This window comes from Neolamprologus multifasciatus, chromosome 15, assembly GCF_963576455.1.
Source record: "Neolamprologus multifasciatus chromosome 15, fNeoMul1.2, whole genome shotgun sequence".
Classification (NCBI taxonomy): Eukaryota; Metazoa; Chordata; class Actinopteri; order Cichliformes; family Cichlidae; genus Neolamprologus; species Neolamprologus multifasciatus.
Window position 1 is genome coordinate 26,780,106 of NC_140453.1, and position 20,539 is coordinate 26,800,644.

A 20,539-nucleotide genomic window follows, 5' to 3' on the forward strand; every position below is an offset into this window, starting at 1 on the left:
ATGTGTCAATGTGATATTGGTCCACTTGATTGATCTTTATCATTATTATTATTATTATTATTTATTTATTTTAAGTTATTAGAAATTGGACAGACAATTAGACAGAAAAGGGGGAAAGAAAAACGGGATAGGGGGACAGTAAAAGTGTCGCTAAAGTGCTTGCTCATAGGGGGTCATATGATTGTTGGGTTATTGTAAAGCGCCTTGAGCTTGTATAAATAAAACTGAATTAGTGTACCCCCCCCCCCCACCCCCACACAGCGCAGGTAAGCAGCTGAGTTACACATGTGTGGTAGACTCATCATCTGCAGCTCACAGACGGTCACACGCAGAGCCATGAACCGGAGACGTGCAGATGACGTCATCATCCTCATCTCCGTGTCAGCGTTGCGGTGACGTCACGCAAAACCGGCGCTTCCCGTACTGAAGCGACGGCGCTCCAAATCATGTGACCTCTGCCCGGCGCACGCTGAGCTGATCGATCAGAAGAATCTGTGCTGATTACCGATGAGCAGGTCTTCCGAAAACCCTCACACTGCCGAGCGCGCGACCGGAAACCAACCCGCCTTCACAATAAGAGTAGGCCGAGGGCAGCCGTTCCGTCACGGTCACACCTGCAGTCAGGTGTGCTGTGACGAAGTTACTCGCGTGGTCACACTTTTTACTCCTACATGAGTTATTCTCCATCATCGCTCCTCAGCAAACCAACGCTGAGGGGGCCGTGCTTTTCCGTGCTCAAGTCTTACAGTATGTAAAAGGGACTCTGAGCTGCTCTCCGGTTTAAGTCTTGCTGGATCATGCAGGTCTGACGTGCCACTTACACAGCCATTCGAGTCAGTCGTGAGAGGTGTGCACCGCTGGATTGGCTCAGCACACACCATCCCCATCGGTACAATCTGCAGAATCCTGCCTACCACGTGACTTTAGCCAGCAGGTGAACCACTGTTTCATTTTAATCAATGGCTAGTTTTGTGTGAACAAAAACAACATGAAAATTCAGTCTGACTCACCGAAATTACAACATAGTGCCTCTGAGTCTAACTACTGACCACTGCCAAGCCAACTGTATGATAACAGAGCTCCACAGCGCCCTCTGCTGTGGCAGTACCAGGTAATTTGACGGCCAGCCCCGGTGTGCCTGCCTCAGACTCGGTGGGTGCTGCAGTGGACTGTAATATTCTATTTTTTCTAATAAAACCTGTTCGAACCTCACTGGGCATGTTATCAGGTGCGGGCTTTTATTGTGAAGGCTCTTCCGGTGCGGTGGTCGCTGTCGCGGTGCGTGTTGACGCAGCGGGTGCGTCAGGAGGAGATGTTGTAGAGCATCATCGGAGCCGAGCCGCCCCAGTCCGTCCGAATCCGGATAACGGGACCCGCTCATGCTCTGCCCACCCCGCAGCACACCAGCCCCAGATCCAAGAAGCGAAGAGCAGCGGGGAAGAGCCCGGAGGTAAGAGAGAGGGGGAGGGCAGGGCGTGGAGGAGGAGAGCCTGTCTGTCATCTGTCTGTAACTCCCCCACCCTTCACACACACACGTCCGTCGGTCTGTCGGAACCGGACAGGAGGAGCAGCTCCGGGCAGCAGGCGCCGAGAGGCGCTGAGGCCTGGAGAGATGCTGCTGAAGAGCCCCTCCTCTCCTCCAGCATCAGCTCAGTGTCTGTGTGTGTGGTTGTCTGTGTGTATGTGCATCTGAGTGTGTGTTGTGCACACTTGTCCACATCATGAGCAGTTTTCTTCACTGGTTCTATGCCGTGATGAAAAACAGGAAGATCCCCCCTCCCTTCCCCAGAATTTTTACCTATGGAACCGTTTGGAGTGAGCTGTCCAATCACCTCTGACCTCCTGAGAAGGGCAGAGCTTCACAGCAGAGCTCCAGAGTGGATGTGAAGTCTCAGTGACTGATGGAGGAGCTGATCTACTCCATGTGTGCCTGTGTGTCAGCCTCTGATTGGACAGAGCGTCTGTGGCACTGCTGTCTGTGCTGCAGAGGAGCTTCATCTATCTTTCAGCTGTGTCTGCGAGAGCTCCTGCATACAAAACCCAGTGCTCAAACTCCAAACTCTCACTTCATCTGTTCGTGTGGTTCACACAAAAGTATTGACAGTACTGATGATACTGCAGTATATGTGCAGAAAAACACTAAAGCAGTGAAGTTTTCATGTCAGTGACTCTCACCTGTGCGAGTGTGTGAGATCATGTGGTCATTTGACAGTTGGATATTTCCTGTTAGATATAGGAAATATCTTTAACCCGCTCGTGTTTTATTTTCTGCTGGTCAGTGCTTTAGTTCAACTTTCAACTCTAAAGATGAAATGAACAGTTGATTTGCTCATGCTCTGTGTTTTTAATAAATATCACATATTTGACTGCATGACCCAGTTTCTGTGCCGAACCTCTGTAATCAGAGCACTGTGAATAAAAATGTCTGTAGGAGTTCATTCAGTGCTTAATTGAAAGTTGAAGGTGTTTGAACCTCAGGTTGGAACTCAGGCTGGTGTGGACAACCTGCAGGTCCTTTTGGACCTGACTTCACACCTGCAGGTGCCTCAGCTGTCAGGATTCAAACACACACAAATCAGTAAGAGCAGGATCATCTGAAATTACTAATTTTGTCTGATTAAATATTTAAAATCTGTCACGGTGGCACAACAGTCCCGCACAAACCCACCTGTATCACCTGCCTCTGTCTTCATTTCCCAGGATGCTCTGGGGTTTCTCAGCAGGCCTGTGAAGATGAGTGTGACATCATGGTTCCTGGTAAGCAGCTCGGGGACTCGACACCGCCTCCCCCGAGAGATGATTTTTGTGGGCCGAGAGGACTGCGAGCTGATGCTTCAGGTGAGGCTGACCTGTGCAGGTGTTCGGGTTAGTAGAAATTGCCTCCCTCTAGGTTGGTCTGAAAAAGGAAGTTGTGATGGTGTCTTGTTTGAGTCACAGTGAAAGTAAGCAGAAAGAGTTGTGTGTGTGTGTGTCTCAGTCTCGCAGTGTGGACAAACAGCACGCTGTCATCAACTACAACCCGACCACTGATGAACACCTGGTGAAGGACCTGGGCAGCCTCAATGGGGTGAGCCATACACAACATATCAGTACATTATCATAGGTATCCACCAATCAGCAGCAAACACAGGTGGGGGGTGGTGATGCCTAAAGTCGCAGGTTACAGTACAAAGATTTTTTTTATTTATTAACTTAAAAAAAATTAATTCCACTTTAATTTAAACAGGCAAGAACTGTAAAATCACAAAAGAGTGAAAACCTTCAGAGTGGACTTCAGCATCATAATCAGAAAGTTTTACCTGGACGTTTGTTTGTTTGTTTCCTGCAGACGTTTGTAAACGACCTTCGGATTCCTGATCAGACCTACATCACCCTCAAACTGTCCGACATCATCCGCTTCGGATACGATATCCTTCAGACGCACACACGCACTGTTTGTGTGCGTGTCTGTGCGCGCGTGTGTGTTTCTGTGCGTGTGTGTGGATGTGTGTGTGTGTGTGTGTGTGTGTGTGATAATTTTAATATTTTTCTGAGCTGTTGTTCACATTCTCACGTCTACGTTCTGGAGAAAAGTCAACACAAAGTCCCAGAGGAGGCCCTAAAGGTTGGTGTTTGTGGGTGTGTGTTTTCTAGTGTACAAATTACTGCATAGAGGGTGTTATTTAATTTCCTTGTTTAACTGCATTTAGTTTGCATTTCCAAAACTACTCAGAGCGTCATGAATTTCTCATGACTACACGCAGCATGTACAGTACTGTGAGTAAATGCAGTACCGTGAGCACATGCAGTACATGCAATTTGCAGTACCTTGCCTCGTTCTTCTGTTTCAGCATGAGAAGTACAGCTGTCAGCTGCAGATGAGCCTAAAGCCTTCAGAGGGGAAGAAGAGCGACGTGGACGAGCGGGCGAGAGGCGAGAAAGCGCAGAGTACCAAGAGCCTCACACAGGGTAACAATAATACAGCAACAGTACTGGCAGTAAATATACTGTGTAAATGTACTCCTAACAATACTGGGTGTAATACAAGCAATAACACAAAATTTTGACATCACACAGGGTCAAAAATATACTGCACTGTACAAAACATAATGTAATACAAAACCCTGCACCAGAAAGCCTGGTGCAGGGTTAAAAAGTACTGGATCAGGTGTCTGGCCGTTGTGTGTTCCTGTACGCAGATGATGTGTCGCTGTTTGTTCTGATGTATTTTTTACTATAAATCTGCTCGTCCAGGAATAAGTTTTAGTATCGAACCAGAAAGTCGTTTGTTCACGCTCCTCGGGACACTTTGATTGGTCATCAATTTCACCTCTCACACGTTTCTGTGACAGAGGTGCCGGTGTGTCGGCCCACTCCTTTGTATGGCCAGCCTTCCTGGTGGGGAGAGGAGGATTATGGGAGTAAAGTCCAAACCAGCGATGAGCCACATTCAGGTACGCACACCTTAATAAAGTGGAGGAGTGCAGTAAACTGGTGCTGTATAAATAAAGCTAAATTGAGCTGATGGTGCGTTATTGATGATGTTGGTGAGATGTCGTCTCTTTGCCTCTGTCAGATGTTCAGAAAGACGCTCCCTCTGCAGATCCAGAATTTTCTGCATCGCTGTCAGACTGTCAGCCAAAGTCCGCCTTCCCTTCGTACCACCGTGAGCCGAGCTACTTTGAGATCCCCACCAAGGACTTCCAGCACCCTAAGTCCTCAGGCGCGGAGCTCCATGAGATCCCCACCAAGGACACTGACACGCCCCCGGCCCCACCCTCACCTCCCACTCTGACTCCGCCTGTCGTTCAGAGCCACGCCTCCTTTACCATTGAGTTTGATGATTGCATGCCTGGGAAGATCAAGATTAAAGACCACATCACCAAGTTCTCCACTCGCCAGAGGAAGCTGCAGGCTACACCCACCAAGACAGCCATCATGGCCACACCTGCAGAGGTGATGTCAGTAGAGAGCAAGGTGGCTGACTGGCTGGTCCACAGTGATGTAAGCATGATGAAGAGATGCCCACCGTCTGAAGACGTTTACAGCACCAAGAGTGACCTCGCCATGAACATCAAGACCCTGAAAGGTCAGAGTTGCACCTGTGTTCCGGACCATACCTGTGTTTGTCATTCACAGGTAATCGGGGATTATGCTTCCTGTTGGTGATAAAACCTGTCCAGCACTTCATTGTTAACAATTTATTGACACACGGTCCCTGAATCTTCTGATATTTCTCTGATTTTACTGACCCCACTAAACTTCTGTCTTTGTTTGAGGCTATCAAAGCTTCAGTCATACACTTGTGACCATTGAGCTTCAAAGTTCAAAAGCTAGCACTCACTGACATCTTTATTCCTGTCTTTAGGTCACCACCATGAGGATGGGACCCAGAGTGACTCAGAGGACCCAGTTCTCAAAGGAAGGAGTAAATCCCACCACTCGGTCCACACTGAGCACTCTATGCAATCAGAGCTGTCCCAGGCGTCGCAGCAGGTCATCCAATCAGACCAGTCCATCCTACACCAACCACTGCAGTATGCTCCACCCAGACCGGCCTCTGCCTCACCCGTGGCCCCTGAGAGGCCCCTGTCCCAGAGTCCTCCTAAAGCTCCGTCACCCACCGAATTTCCCAAACAGGCACCCCCCGAGCACCTCACTCAGCAAGCTTTCATCATTGAGTTCTTTGATGACAACCCACGCAAGAAGCGCTCTCAGTCCTTCACCCACAACCCCGCCCATGCTGACTCGTACTCCACACTCAGAGCCAAGTTGGAGCGGCGGAAAGGCGGCGAGAGGCCGGCATCTGTGCACGGCCACATCCCTCCCACACAGCAGGTGACGGTTCCTCTGAAGGGTCAGAGCCATGGCGGCCCTCAGAGGTCAAGCTCTCTGAAGAGAGAAAAGACTGAGGGGGAGGCGGCTTCGTCGGCTTCCTCGTCTCGCATCTCATCGGGCATCATCATGCGACCTTTCGGCAGCGTTGGGAAGAAGTCAAAGCTTGCCCAGGAGTTTGCTGCTGAATTCCTGAAGGATTCGGGTCGTAATGACTCCTCCCCAACCAGGGATAAGACAACTCCTCCACCAATGTCTGCACCTCCTGTGATGGTGTCGCCTCATCATACAAGGATCCTCTCCACACAAGAACCTCCAGCTCCATCTTCTGTCTCCTACCCTGCCTCCCCATTACACCCTCCAGCAATCTCAAAGACCCCAGTCCCAGTCAACATTCCATGCCCAGCTGCCGCTCCGGTACATCCGTCTGGACCTCCCTTCTCCCCCATGCTGCCCATGGCCGTCCGTGGAGGAGATGTCAAAGGTACCCAGAGGATGGCCAGGAACGAGGAAGACGATAGCTTGAGCGATGCTGGGACCTACACCATTGAGACGGAGTCGCAGGACAAAGAGGTGGAAGAGGCTCGTAACATGATCGATCAGGTGAAGTCCCAGTGAAAACACAGTAAGCACACGTGCTGTGCCGTATGATTCTTCAGCAGGGATGTGGACTTTGATAAAATAACACATCTTATGTAATGTTGTATTCAAACCCTTGTGTCATTGCTGATTATCTCAGTTTTGTTGTCTCGTCTTCACTGAATCTTCCAGATAGAAAAATGTTTATGAAATTAGAAATGATCTTAGGGTATCTGGAAGTATTCTGATGTTGTCTATCTAAACAGTATCTCTTAGTGATGCACTGACCCTTGTATCCTTCCTATTTCTTCCTGTTTGTTTTTTCTGCCCGTCCTCATGCATGTCCTGTGCTCTGACAGGTGTTTGGTGTCCTCGATTCTCCAGAGTACAGTGGTGTGAACACAGGTGTGTATAGACCTGTGATAAATGATGGAAAGGATGAGCACACTAACCTGCCTAGTGATGGTAGCACTGTGGACTCATTGCATGGCTTTATCCCATCTTCTATCAGCGGCCCTTCAACAGGCCCCATACAGGTAAAAAAAAAAAAAAAAGTGAAAATTTTGAAGTACAACCTAGAGAAACACCTTTGTAGCACACTGTTATCCCAGTGCCTGCACAACCATGTTGTTATTCCCTATTTCTCCTTGTGATATGAATGTAAATATTGATGTTTGTTTCCACTGATCTTCCTGAAAATGGTGTTGGTCATCATATTTTGTTCTGCAGGTTCCAGCTGCCCATGCTGCATGTCTGGAAGGCCCTAAGTGGGTTTCACGTTGGGCCAGTCTAGCAGACAGCTACGCCGAACCTGGTTCCACTCCACCTCAAGTAGAATGTCTAGAAGGTGAGGTTTGTTAAAAATACCTTAAACATGTTTAAAGAGCACAGAGCCGCTGTTATCTCAGCTTTATGTTTATGGACCTCCAAATGTGATTCCCTTTGTCTACTTGGAGTCTTGAATTTATCAGTAATTTGCAGTTTTGTAAGTGAACAATAAATCTATCTATACACAGTTCAGAGCAAGGTCTTATTTTTAAAACTAAAGTAGTTACGCAACATTAAAGCAACTCATATAAAACGCTGACGTGACTAAACTTGTGTTGCAGATTCACGTCTCATGAGCCCTTTGATGGGAAACTACAGCTACGACAACTCTGAGTCAGAGTCCAGCCACAGCTCCAGGACAAGAAGGCTGCTGCCCCAAGTGCCTCCAGAAAAGCTAGACTGTGTCACCCCAAGCATCATGATTCGCCATGAATCTTACCAAAGCCAGGAACCTCTGGACAGAACCTTTGGTCCCTCCCACTCAGTTGACTCCACCCAGCGCCTGTCCGTTCAGGATGATGTGGACCCAGACAGCCTGAGTGATGCCAGTCGCTCAGATGATGGACCTGTTCAAGAGAAGATGAGGACAAATCAGGTCAAGACTGCATTTGTATCTCCAGGGATCACTGGTCCTCAGCTTAGAGGTCAGGAGAAAGTGTCTCCATCCTCCAAATCCACCTGCTTCTACATTGGTTCAGAAGACCATCCCAGCAAACCTGAGCAAGCCCAGAGCCCAGTACAGTCTGAGAAGACAAGAGACCCCCCAGCAAAAACTCCCCCTACCACTGTCCTGATCCGACATCTGAGTGGATACGAACCCAAGAGGACGGGAGTCAAACCCAACAGCTCTGCTCCAAACCTCCAAACACAGGACAAAGATTCAGTTCCAACCAAAGACAGTTGCACATCATCCTTCATCCGTCAGGAGAGTTTCACCAAAGACCAGCCCAGTGACACTGTCCAGATGAAGAAGCTTCCCCACATCTCCAGCCACCCATCCATCAGAGACATGGAGCAGAGGCGGGAGAACATCCAGGACACACAGTCCTTCCTTCAGGAAGGAACTCTATCCTCTCTGGATGCCAAGTTCCCCTCCTCTGGTTCAGGTCGCAGCTCAAAGAAGGAGGGTTCGTCCAGCCACATGGACGACTCCCTGTCTGGTGAGTCAGATGTTGACACGGCTAGCACGGTGAGTCAAGTGAGTAGCAAAAACACTCCAGTCAGCTCAACTTCTAAAAAGCATCCTCCCATCAGCAGCCTTCAAAAGGAGAGGTCCTCTTCTAGTCCATCCATCCAAGAGAAGGGACAGCAGCTCAGTGCCCGTGAGCGACTTTCTGAGAAACGCCGAAACCAGATCACTGCCAGTGCAGCAAATAAGGCAGAGGCAGCGAAACGCTTCCAGATGCGCCGCAGTGCCGGGAATCGTGGCTCTCTGGATCTGTCTGAAGGCCAGCAGGGGTCTGGTCCGCAGTGGACCGAAACCCCATCATCTGATCACGAAACGTCCCGTCCATCCAGCCGCAGCAAAAAACTCATTGCCCCTCTTCAGAAAGAAGACAATGGGAAGACGCCCAGGACGGCGACCCAGCAGGTTCTGACACGTTCCAACAGCCTGTCAGCGCCACGGCCGACCCGAGCCTCAATGCTGCGGCGGGCACGTCTGGGTGAAGCTTCAGATAACGAAGGTGCTGAGACTGACCGAGGCTCTCAGAATTCTGACCATATTGTTGCAGCGCCCAAAGTGTCCACCGAGGGGAAGAAGCTGTCCAGGCTGGACATCTTAGCGATGCCCAGGAAGAGGACCGGCTCCTTCACCAACCCCAGCGATACCGAGGCATCCTCCACAGGACGGCCCACTTTCTCCAACCGGAACACAGAGGCTGTTGTCAGCACCAGGAAAACATTGGTGGGTGACAACCGGCAGACAGCTAGCAGAGGAGGCGGAGCTCCAGCAAAGCAACCTCTGACACGTACCCGTTCGAGCGGAGCCAAGTACGCCGGCAGCGGTGAGTTATTCCTTAATGACCCTGAATGTGAGGGGTTCCTGATGTTTCAGTCAGAGTTGTTCCTCCTGAGTTGTTCTAGGATGAGAGATAGAGGTCGAGTCTGCCGTCACTCAGTCTAATCGCATTAATCATAGTTTCAGTTGCTCCGTCGTCTCCAACAGGTGAGGACTGGTCAGTTTGAATTTTTTGGCCTTTTATTATGGAATGATAATCATGTCATGATAAATGCATGAGCCAAAAAATTATTCTGAGAAAATAATTTCATTTCACTGGTGCAATTAAATTCCTCATGTATAAATTCAACAACTTGCGTGTGTAAGTCTCAGAGCTCCGAGAAGCAATGGCTCATGCCGGCTTATCAAGGTACTAACCGCAAGTCCAATGTGTCCCAGGTGTAAGTGTTAGATAAAAACAAAAAAGTCTGTGCAAACCTTGTCAAAAGTTAGTGCGAGCAGCCTCAGCTGACTGGTGTGAAACAGCAAACAGACGATTCAGAGGAATCAGGACAATTGTGAGGAAATCGGGAAAACATCCTCATCACGGTCTCACTTTTTGAGCTTCACGATGAGCTTAATTGTTTGAGTCGTATCATTGTCACATCTTTACCTTTAAAACATAAAGTGCTTTGAGGCCATGGAAATAAAATTGAATTCAGTTGAATCATGGTAAAAAGCACTTAAACTCCAAACCCTCCATGAGGACAGACTCTCTGGTGGGATCTGCTGACCTTTGCTGTCATTGGAATCGTCAGATTTCTGATGCTGCTGAGTCTGTTTGTATTACCGTGGAAACGGTATCAGCTCCCTTGTTATGAACCGGAATTAGGACACAAACCCAGATACCAGCTGCAGCCCAGAGCTTCGCCCTGCAGACACTTTAATCTGATGTCCTGTCACATCCACAGCCATCCAAACATGCTTACTAACGCTCTGAGGCAAAACCTAATGCTGTGTAGAGTTAGACAGAAGCTCTGGATGGATGATGAACAGTGCCTTTGTGCAGCTGCTGTGGTGATTTGGCACAATATAAAATAGTATTGAAGTGAATTGAATAATTTCATTTTTTGGCCCTTGATCACAAAGAGCTGAGATGCAAGGGTCAGGGTGATCATTGATGAAGGCTCACAAGGATCAGATTTCAAACTTCACCTGAGATGTCAAACTTCACCTGAGAGTCTGAGGTTTCTGACTGAATGATGGCATAGCGGTGCTCTCTGGAAGTCATGGTTGGCTCTTATCTGAACCTCGTGTTAAAAAGAATCTCGTAGTTGAGGTTTGCGGTTTCTCACGACCGGCTGTTCTCAGGTTCCCGTCGCAGACAGAAGGGCTCGGACTTCTCTTCTTCCTCTGATGAAGAATACGAGACGAGTGGCGGTATCTCCAGAGCCAAACGCTCCTCCCATCCTTCCACCTCTGACCAGACGCCACACAGCCACCGGACGCCCGCCACCAGGACCAAGTCTGTCTCCCTGGAAACGGAGGAGGATGAGGATCAGAACGACGTTGACCCGTACCAGAACTGGTCCACGCACAGCGCTGAGATTGCAAAGTAAAAGCACTGTCACATGTTGACACGTGTGCCACGGTAAGGTGATGTCACTCACGTCTCTATGGTGATCATGTGTTTGCGTATCCCCTGCAGGCTCAGTCAGGACCTGGCTAAAGACTTGGCCATCCTGGCGAAGGAAATCCACGACGTCGCTGGGGATGGGGACTCGCTGAGCTCCGGCATGTGCACCACCACGTCTCCCAGCTCGCTGTCCAACACGCCAGCCTCCACCATCTCCGCCAGGGAGGAGGTGGGCCACAAAAATCCCTCATAACACTCTCACTATGACTAGCAGGCAGGGTTAGCAGCAGGTGTTGTGTTGCAGTGTTTTTAGGTTTTGTTTATTAGCTCAGCAGAGGTCAGTGCAAGCTCCAGTGTTCCCACTTCAGATGCTGGTCTGACTGGGAGGAAAAGCCTTCGTCATGCTTCGACTCATTGTTCATTTTTCTGTTCTGCTCGCAGACGCCATCCTGTCCATACTTATGGGGGGTCCGACCATCTCAGGTGTCTGACTCATCTCTCCTTGTGCCCTGTGATTGGTTCCCCTGCCATCACTAATCCTAACACTCCCTTCTCATTGGTGTTGTTTTATTTATGTTTTGAAAGATTATTGATAATAAACTGCTGAGGCGATGCTGAACAAACCCGAGCTGGAACAAGTGCCGAGGTGTGTCAGAGCAAGGACTCGAAGCCCCCCCAAGGGTCTGCTGAGAGCAAAGAGCTCTATAAAGAATATGACATGAGGCCAGGTGACAGGTGGCTTCACCTGTGCTACTTCACACTCCCTACATGAGAATAAAAACGTTTCACAGCTTGGCACGCTTCTTTGGATTCTATGGTTTAACAGTGGCAACCAAACAGCCTATAGGGCTCTAACTGCCACCTTTTGGCAGTTGTAACACATTACGCCCTCCAGGTGGCAATAAAAACAAGATCAGAAGTCACGACCCCTGTAGTGGAAGCCTGTTCTCTCACTTTTCACAGCCAGCCACCACATTTAAGGCTTTATTGTGTTTTCTATCGGCTGTTTCACTGCTTTGCCAGATACTCCACCTGTGGTCCTCTGCAGAAAGGAGCTAATGACAAACCACAGAGTGTGAATCAGAGAAAGCAGTTCTTCATCACAGAGAACAAATTTCCACAGCGTACCATCGGGTGACTCCGTCTGACACGCCCTCATAAACAGACGAATAAAACCCCTATGCTCTGAAGTTCGTACCTGTCTCAAACAGAGTCCGTCCCCTCTCTCAGGTGACTGAATCAGATATAAGAACCTGAACCTGCCCCAATGGTGTCGGTTCCTGCTCGGTGTTGTTTGGTGCTCACTCAGTGGTTTTGATGATAATCGGGTCCATCGGCCTCCACCGTGAATGAACTGGTGTTACTGGTTTTGGAACAGTTCGTGAAGCCGTGGCTGGTGTCCAGCAGGGTTCTCCCGCCCTCCTTTGCCTCCCCGTGGTCATTACGCTCTGTCTCCCAGCAGCACTGAAATTCACTGCGCACGCTGTTGCCTCCACCATTGCAGCTGCATGTTGACTTGGTGCATGCGTTCACAGAGCACCGCCATCACCGTCTAGCTGGTTTCATCACCGGAGTCAGACTCCTTTTATTCTCTTTCCAGCTGGTCCAGCGTATCCCTGAGGCCAGTTTAAACTACCAGAAGGTTCCTCCAGGTTCTGCTGCTGTCTCGGACCTGGACGCAAATATGAATGAGCCAGAGACCGGTTCTAAGCAACGGCGTCCGTGGAACCGCGAAGAGGTCACTGTCTAATCCCTCTGAGGCTACGTTCACACTGCAGCTTGTAGCGCCACGGTCATGTTCATGTGTAATTAACAGACCAGTTAACGCCAAGGTGTGTGTGTGTAACCCATCGCACTGACCATCGTCACACCCAGATTTAGCTTTGTTTTAGCTGGGACTAATAACCACTAAAATGACTGTAATATTTAGGTTTTGATTAGTGCTGTCAGTGTTAATCTTGTTAAAATGACGAGCTAGCATGTTAGCGTGGATAGCTCGTTAATGCGTTAGCGCCGTCCAGACCCATACACAGGTCTATCTGCGTTAACTCGCTAACGGAGATTTGCCGCGTTAATGTGGTTATGGCCTTAACTTCATTTTAACAAGATTAAGGCTGAGAGCACTAGTTTTAATATTGTGGTCTGCTTACTTCCGGAGGAATTGGGACTGTGGTACACCGCAGCCTGAAACATGGATGTGCGTGCTGTGACACTTCCTGTAGTGACCATATTTGGATGGGACGGAGGTGCTCCAAGTGATCTGCTATCAGGTGTTATTTAGGAGAAATTATCAGCATTAATGTGTTTGTTTTAACACAGAGTCCATAAAGACTGACTCAGTGCTGCCTGTGCTGGACATCAGAGGAACTCCAGCTTCATTTCTCAGCCCTGGCAGGTGCGTCAGGCTGGGGACTCTAGCTGTGCTATATGCTCAGATAGTATCACCTAGAGGCTGCAGGGATCATTACAGCTCGCACCATGCAAACGGCAGACTGAAGCGGGGCTCTAGACAAAGGCACTGTTATCCATTGTTTCAAGACTAGAACATCATGCCAAAGTAATTAAACCCTACATAGCTGCCGTGTGAACATAGTCAGTGTGATCGTTACCATGACTACAACTGCTGCAGTTAGTTTTGGTGTGCTGGGAAATCAGGATGTAACCTGCTGGAGCCACGTGATGGTGCAACGCTGGCTTCATCTCCTGCCCTCTGCATGTCCCTCTGAACTCTTTCAGGTGATTCTGGACAACCTGATGCTGAATCCAGTGTCTCAGCTGTCTCAGGCCATCCGGGAGAACACAGAGCAGCTGGCCGAGAAAATGAAGTAAGGAAGCACTGACACCCCGAGGCTGTAGCAGCTCAAACCTGAGAAATGTTGGGGATGCTTAAAAGGATCCCTTTTCATCAATATCTTTTTAGTTTGTACAGAAATGACCACCTCCTCCCATTCAACACGTTTACCCAAACCATTCAGTCCAAGTGCAGCCTCTCTCTGGGGGAACAGCTAGTTTCCCCTCACAGTGAGACAAAGATTTAAACTTCAGACCACAGATGTAAAACGAGGATGATTTCTTTGGTTCCCTTCACTTGCTATCAGGCTTATTAGGTGTTCAGGTGTCAGGTCCGGTTCGGTATAGTAAGGGGCACTTTTGGGACCTGTACGCTGTGGTTTCTGAATGCTGGCGCTGACTCGACAGTGTCTTCCTCTCAGAGTTTTGTTCCAGAATAAGGCTGAGGTCTGGGAGGAGATTGAGGCAAAGATCAATACTGAAAATGAAGTCCCCATCCTGAAGACCTCCAACAAGGTTCATCTCCATATTTATTGGCTGATTTAAACAGCACAAAAGTAACTTCATAGAACATCTGGAAACCTCAGTTTTCTGTTTCCTGTTGCAGGAAATTACCTCCATTTTGAAAGAGCTGAGGAGAGTTCAGAGGCAGCTTGAAGGTATGTTCAGGTTTGGATTTGTGTGTTTTGTCCAGTTTGAGTCTGTCAAATCCAAAAAAAATTCAGGGACAGGGTTTTTTAAACTTCTAGTGAAACCACAAGAAAAAGACAAAGTTCCAGAACTGCCTAATAATTGAGCTGATGAACATTGCTCAACAAATGTATTACACCACACAGTGTAAGATTTATGGCACAGCTGCCCTAATTAACAGTATTATTTTATCATGTTTTATGTTTTTCTAATGGTTAATCCACCACTATGCTCATTTAACTGAAGTGATTTCAGTGCTAAAATATCATTACTGTGCCTGACTCAGCAGAACATATAGTAAAGCAAAATGATTGTTTTTTCTTTTTTAAAATAGGATACCAAATTATAGAATTTATTTACAGAAAATCAGTTTTAGTGTTTGAATGTTGTGCTCGAATCATTCCTGTGTGTGTGAATTCAGTTTATCTACCTCATAACTATTAAACGTCTCTCGTCATTGTGGTTTTCAGTTGAATTGAACTTTTAACTGTGGTTCTTTTTAATGTTCTCTTTGTGTCCAGCACTTTCCTGAGAGTACAGTGCTCAGCATAAATGAGTACACCCCACTACATTTGTCAGAAAACCTTTAGTTTCCTTTCAACATTTTCTATGAGATACTATACTACAAAATACTCCCACAAATGTGGGCCATTGATTGCAAACCAGTTTTGTTTATTTACACACACAAAAAAGTTATTTTCCTAAAAAAGTTCATTCAAGCCCATGTCGCAAAAATGAGGACACCCCAATTATAGTCTTAGGAGAAAAGCCACACTAAAGACTACAAAATTTGAATTAACAGGCATTCAAGCACAGGTGAGTCTAATGATTCATTTAAGAGGTGTCCAGCAGACAGGTGACTATAAAAGGGCATTACTTAACAAAGAAAAGCTCTTTCCATTTCATGCTGTCAGCAATGGCTCCACATGGAAGAGAAATGTCACAAAATCTGAGAAAGGAAATCATTTCTTTACAAAAAAAAAAAGGTGAGAGCTACAAGAAGATCAGAAAAGCTTTACATTTCAGCCAAAATACTGTAGCAAAAGTGATTCAAAAATTTAAGAAAGATTGAAGTGCAACCATTGTACAGAGACGTCCAGGCCATCCACGGACGTTAACATCTCGACAGGAGCGTCTTCTGATGAGAAGGATTGAAGAATATCGCCATGCAAGTTCACTTCAGTTAGCTAAAGCAGTAGAAAGCCAAACTGGAGTGACCGTTTCACGTGACACCATACAGCGCACGCTGCAGAGGAATGGCATGCGTGGGTATCGTCCACAAAGGAAGCCTCTCCTAAAGCCCATGCACAAAAAAGCACGCCTAGAATTTTCTAGGGCCCATGCTGAAAAAGATGAAGACTACGGGGACTCTATAATCTGGAGTGATGAGACAAGGCATTGTAAAGGTGATGATTTCAAAGAGAAATGCATGGTGCCTACAGTGAAACATGGTGGTGGCAGTGTCCTTATGTGGGGCTGCATGACTGCTGCTGGTGTTGGGGAGCTGCATTTCATTGATGGTATCATGAACTCAACAATGTACTGCTCTATACTGAAGGTGAAGATGCTGCCATCACTGCATGCACTTGGTTGTCGTGCACTTTTCCAATACAACAATGATCCAAAACACACATCTAAAGCTACTGTTGCATTTCTGAAGAAGAACAGGGTGAAGGTGATAGAATGGCCAAGTATGTCTCCTGATCTGAACCCAGTCGAACACTTGTGGGGTATTCTGAACCGGCAAGTTGAGCATCACTCTCCGTCCAGCATTCAGGCTCTAAAAGAGGTTATTCTTGAAGACTGGAAAAAGATAGATGTTGCAATATGTCGCCAACTTGTTCATACCATGCCTAGAAGACTTGGTGCTGTCCTTGAAAATCACGGTGGTCATACAAAATACTAGATGTAGTAGTTTTTGTTGGGTCTATTCATTTTTGCTTTAACCAATTTGAGTAAAATTGAAGATTTTGTGATCGAAGTTATATTATTAACCTTATTTTCATGTTATGGAGTTAAACAAGTGTTCAATAAAACTCAGCATTGTGAAAATTTGGGAAATTGTTCTTAGGTTCATTGAGCTACTGATTAAATTCGTACTTTTTAAAGGGGGTGTACTCATTTATGCTGAGCACTGTACATCTTATAAATCATCTCAGACTCTATCTGAAGTAGACTCATTGGCCCTGGTGTGTTATTTAATATTCTTGTAATGTTCTTGTTATAGTTATAAATACGATTGTGGAGCCTAGTGGCGGTCTTCAGGCAGCAGCTGGCGCAGCATCCCTCAGTCAGACTCGACCATCCACAAGGGAGAAGAAACCCAGCACTAAACCTCGCGGAGCGCCCAACACCAACGAAAGCACCAAACGACCGCCTCGTGGACCCGATGGGGCCCACAACATGGCCTGAGCAGGCCACTGTAGCACCTCTGGAAAGTAACTGTGCATCCACCAGTCCCTGCCTCTGACTGTAACACCCAGATCCACAACTCAGTGCTGACTTCAGCTGTAAATGTGTGGTTGGAGGCTGATGTGGGTTTGTGGCGGGCCGGTTTGAGGTCTGCCTCTAACTTATCATCCATTCGCAGCAAGAATAGATATTTACAAAGCTTCTGACAAATGCCGTGCATCAGTGGAATTTTTGGTCTGAATTTATTGGTTTCCAACCCAGAGTTTGGTTGACGTTGGTTTCCAACGTCAGAGCGATGTGATGAGGTGATGATCTCGGTGTCCCACAGGTCATAGTTGTGAACTTTCAAGGATGCAAATTTTAAGTGAAATGCTGCTGTCGACCAGAACCACATGCATCGTTTCTAGCAGACTCCTCTCACATGAATCCTTGCCTGTAAATACTGCAGCTGTGAACAGACCTCAAACACGCCCCTTCCCTGTCTACAGGGAGCAGCTCAGTCATGCTCCTTCCGGCTGTTACCGTGACGACCCGTCTCCGGTGTGTGTTTGTTAGGGTGGAAGAGCTGCGGCGTGTGGATGCACTGAAACTGTCCAGAACTAACTCTCATTCGTGGTCAGTGTATGTCTGTAGAACTGCTTCCACTTTGCACAAGCTCAGCAAACGTAGTCAAAGCTCCAAAATGAAGCAGCCGCTCGCGCCACCGTAGTACGTGGATGATGTACAAACATATACCGATAAACTTTGTGCTTTGATAATTTGCTGTTGCGTTGCATTTGAACAGATAGATTGTGTTGCTGTTTTTATGTCTGTATTTATGAAGAGAAAGCCGTAGCTTCCTGTGGTCTGTGCAGACAGGAAACGGAACCCTGAGCTCAGCTGTAGAAGAAAAAACTATGTAATGTTGTGTTTCCTGAATGTTTGGGTGCTCCGCTGCCTGTCTCGACACGCTCAGCCTCATTTTCTTGCCGTAATTGTGCATTAGCTTTGAAGCTGTGTCAGGTTATGCTGAATGATCAGACTCGTGCTGGTCCCTGAACGCATCGCCTTTCTACCTAAATTGAAAGAAATGCGATGACCAGACTCGGCTCTGTTTGGCACGCTGGTTTCTGATAGAAAGGCTCGCCCCTTAACATAGTTCAGGATCATGTGAAACAAAGGAACGCTGAGGTGTTCTCCACAAGTTCTGCCTCACTTCATTATGACACCTCATGTGTTACTGGTAATGAAATGAGCTGTAAGGCTGACACGCCAAGCTGTAATTGCAGACCGCAGACGTCTGTGGAAACAAAGCTGCAGCTCTGATCAGAACAAGCCACCGTCCATTTGCCCCGTCCTGATCTGTGAGGGCTAAGAGAATCCAGTTTGACAGCGTTATGTCATGAGCACAGGCTGTATTCCTGATGATGAAGTGTGGACTCATCAGCTGAGAAAAAACTCGACAATGAATTTTTTTCTTTTCGAAGCTGCTCTGTCAGAGAAGCTGCAGACTTGGCTCCGGAGTTCAGGACTGACACTCTCCGATTGATGAACAGCTCGTGTCCTTTATCTCCTCGTTTCAGCTGACTCTGCTTGCTGAGTTCTGCTCGTCTGTGAGCAGCATGAGCTGCTGGATCAGGCTCACCTGTGATACATCTGTGTGTTGTGGACTTGACTGTGTAACTCCATTCATCTGGAGTGTTTCTGATCTTTGAATTTCTTGTAAATTTCTTGTTCGGCTGCATTAGAAAAGTTTATATGAAGAAAGTATTTAGAGTTTTACCTGTGAGAGCACTGCCTGCTCTCAGAGAGGCGGAGGATGGCGTGTGTGTGTGTGTTTTTGTTTTTGTTTAGGCATCTGTGTGGGTAGAAGCAGGTTGTTGAGCGCGCTCAGTGAAACCCTCTTGAGCGATTAGCCTAGCTTAGCACAAACCCTGGAAGCAGAGGGAAAGTGTTAGCATAGATCCACATGAGGAAGTTTGCTGTGTGAAGACATCATCAGTGGGCGGGGAACACACGGCATGCCAGGAGCTCGTTTGCGTTAAGAGAACAGCAGACCCAGCCAATCATCTGCCAGCTGCGACTCTCAGGACCAGTGCAGGTGAGTGGCAGGCAGGTGATGTATTAGACGGGTCTGTGTGGGTCCAGGATTTATCCAGCCGCAGAGCTGTCCTGCACCTCTTCAGGAGGAATTTGCCCCAACACGCAGTTAGTGGGTGTGGTCTGTAGAGAGGGTGAATAGTTTAAGCTAGGCTCACGTCACCTGGTGAACTAGGAGAGCCGAGAAAAAGGACTTCACTGAATCTGCTGGAATGTGCGTGTCTGAAGAAGCTGGACTTTTATTTTGTAAGGTACATGTTTCCTGTAGCTTGCGGCAGGTGAGAGTTTGAGGCTGAGTCACCAAATGTGCACTTTTTCATTGCCGAACGCCTGTGAGGGCAGCTGGAGCTGAGCTTCGTTTGCTCGTGGTGTTTTGGCGCAGCCTTCCAGAATGTACCGATTCATCGCCGCCCACAGCAGACACCTGATTGGCCATTGCTGTGATGATGTAACTGCTGCTGCTACAGGTCATTTGGGCTACCTGCCTTTGTGTTTTACTTTTGTTACAGTGCATGCGGCTGAGAAGCAGCCAGGCTGTAGAAACGTGTGCACACGTCTCATCGACCGTTTCACATGTCTGACGATCCTGCGGCCACCCACGGCCTTTCTGTCCACATATCCGAAGCATCACGCCTTCATCATGACGGGATTTCTTTTATCACAATGTCATTTGTAATAAACTGATCTCATGCAGATGTTTCTCTGTGGTTTTTCGATGCTGTGAAAATTGAAATGAAAATAAAAACCAGAACCTTAGACGGCCTGTGCTCGATGTGTGGCTGAGGTCAAAGGTGATCATGCCCAGAGGACGTTCATACTCAGATCGTGTACAAACAGGCGCATAAAAGATCTCCTCGTCGTGTAAAAAGTCACACGATGTTTATTCACTTTCAAAATAAAAGCCCACAGCTCAGAGCTGTTAAACATTCATACAGTTACACATGAGAGCTGAAAACAACATTTTCACCACACAACTTGTCATTTAAAGACTCCGTGCTGAGCTGCTGAAGCCACGTGATGGGACGAGCTGCTCTCAGCTGCTGCTGTGGCTCCTCTGGGCCTGCTGGTAGCCTTTCTTCATGGTGTGATGTACAGGAACAGAGTCTGCAGGAAAGAGAAGAGTCGTAAAAAAAGGGTCAACACAGACGGCAGGGTTTGGTCGATGACCAGCAGGGGGCAGCATGAGTCTGCAGGCCCAAGCAAGCTGAACTGTGCAGGTAAATGAGGTAAACAGGACTGCAGATAAACATTCAAACATGAGCCTGGTCCTGTTACAGCAGGTTTGAGAGGACCGCGTTAAACCTGCTGCTGATATTTACAGTCCAATCATCAGCTGAGGTCATTCCAACAAACTGACATCTTCATTTATGCAAAACTCTCTGGAATATGAACAGTTAATTTTCTGTTTCTTTATTTCCACGAGTTTCTTTCATTTTCTCAGAAAGCAGAGGTCAGATCAGAGGAAGCTCGTCACAGCCAGACTATCTTTGTTGCCAGCATGGTGATGTTATCACTGCTCTATCCATCTTTGCAGGCAGCACAAAGGTGACCCAGAGACAGTTCAGCACAACCAACCAAAAAGTAGAGCTAAAACATAGAACATCAGGGCTAAGGTCCTGTGGCAAAGAAAAGACGAATTTAATTTTAATTATACAGCGCCAAATCACAATAGCAGTCACCTCAAGGTGCTTTATATTTTAAGTTGGACCTTACAGTCATATAACCCCCTATGAGCAAGCATTTTGGTGACAGTGGGAAGGAAACTTCCTTTT

General features: G+C 47.5%; 1 protein-coding gene across 6 annotated transcripts; it reads left to right on the forward strand.

Annotated features, from left to right (window-relative positions):
* Window positions 1-594: 594 nt before the first annotated feature.
* Window positions 595-19,460, forward strand: cep170bb (centrosomal protein 170Bb). Of its 6 annotated transcripts, none has more exons than XM_085133428.1 (20): window positions 595-934; window positions 2,701-2,838; window positions 2,978-3,067; window positions 3,329-3,407; window positions 3,546-3,604; window positions 3,831-3,948; window positions 4,332-4,433; window positions 4,556-5,068; window positions 5,348-6,417; window positions 6,753-6,929; window positions 7,123-7,240; window positions 7,503-9,227; window positions 10,532-10,775; window positions 10,869-11,025; window positions 11,238-11,279; window positions 12,397-12,534; window positions 13,533-13,621; window positions 14,009-14,102; window positions 14,194-14,245; window positions 16,504-19,460. In XM_085133428.1, exons 2-20 carry the CDS (start codon window positions 2,734-2,736, stop codon window positions 16,686-16,688), a joined length of 5,157 nt encoding a protein of 1,718 aa, XP_084989554.1. In that variant the 5' UTR covers window positions 595-934; window positions 2,701-2,733; the 3' UTR covers window positions 16,689-19,460. The 6 variants fall into 6 exon arrangements, 5 of the variants coding, with proteins under 5 accessions (XP_084989554.1, XP_084989553.1, XP_084989556.1 ...); XM_085133427.1 differs by lacking the exon at window positions 595-934 and adding an exon at window positions 1,278-1,450; XM_085133430.1 differs by lacking the exons at window positions 595-934; window positions 12,397-12,534 and adding an exon at window positions 1,278-1,450.
* The last annotated feature ends 1,079 nt before the right edge of the window (window positions 19,461-20,539 follow it).

What these genes read in the sequence shown, in the direction of transcription:
- cep170bb (XM_085133428.1), top strand. Translation starts at nt 2,734, where the DNA reads ATGAGTGTGACATCATGGTTCCTGGTAAGCAGCTCGGGGACTCGACAC. An exon ending in TACCAAGAGCCTCACACAGG is followed by an intron (nt 3,949 to 4,331) that starts GTAACAATAATA and finishes TTTCTGTGACAG; the next exon opens with AGGTGCCGGTGTGTCGGCCC. An exon ending in CACAGCGCTGAGATTGCAAA is followed by an intron (nt 10,776 to 10,868) that starts GTAAAAGCACTG and finishes TATCCCCTGCAG; the next exon opens with GCTCAGTCAGGACCTGGCTA.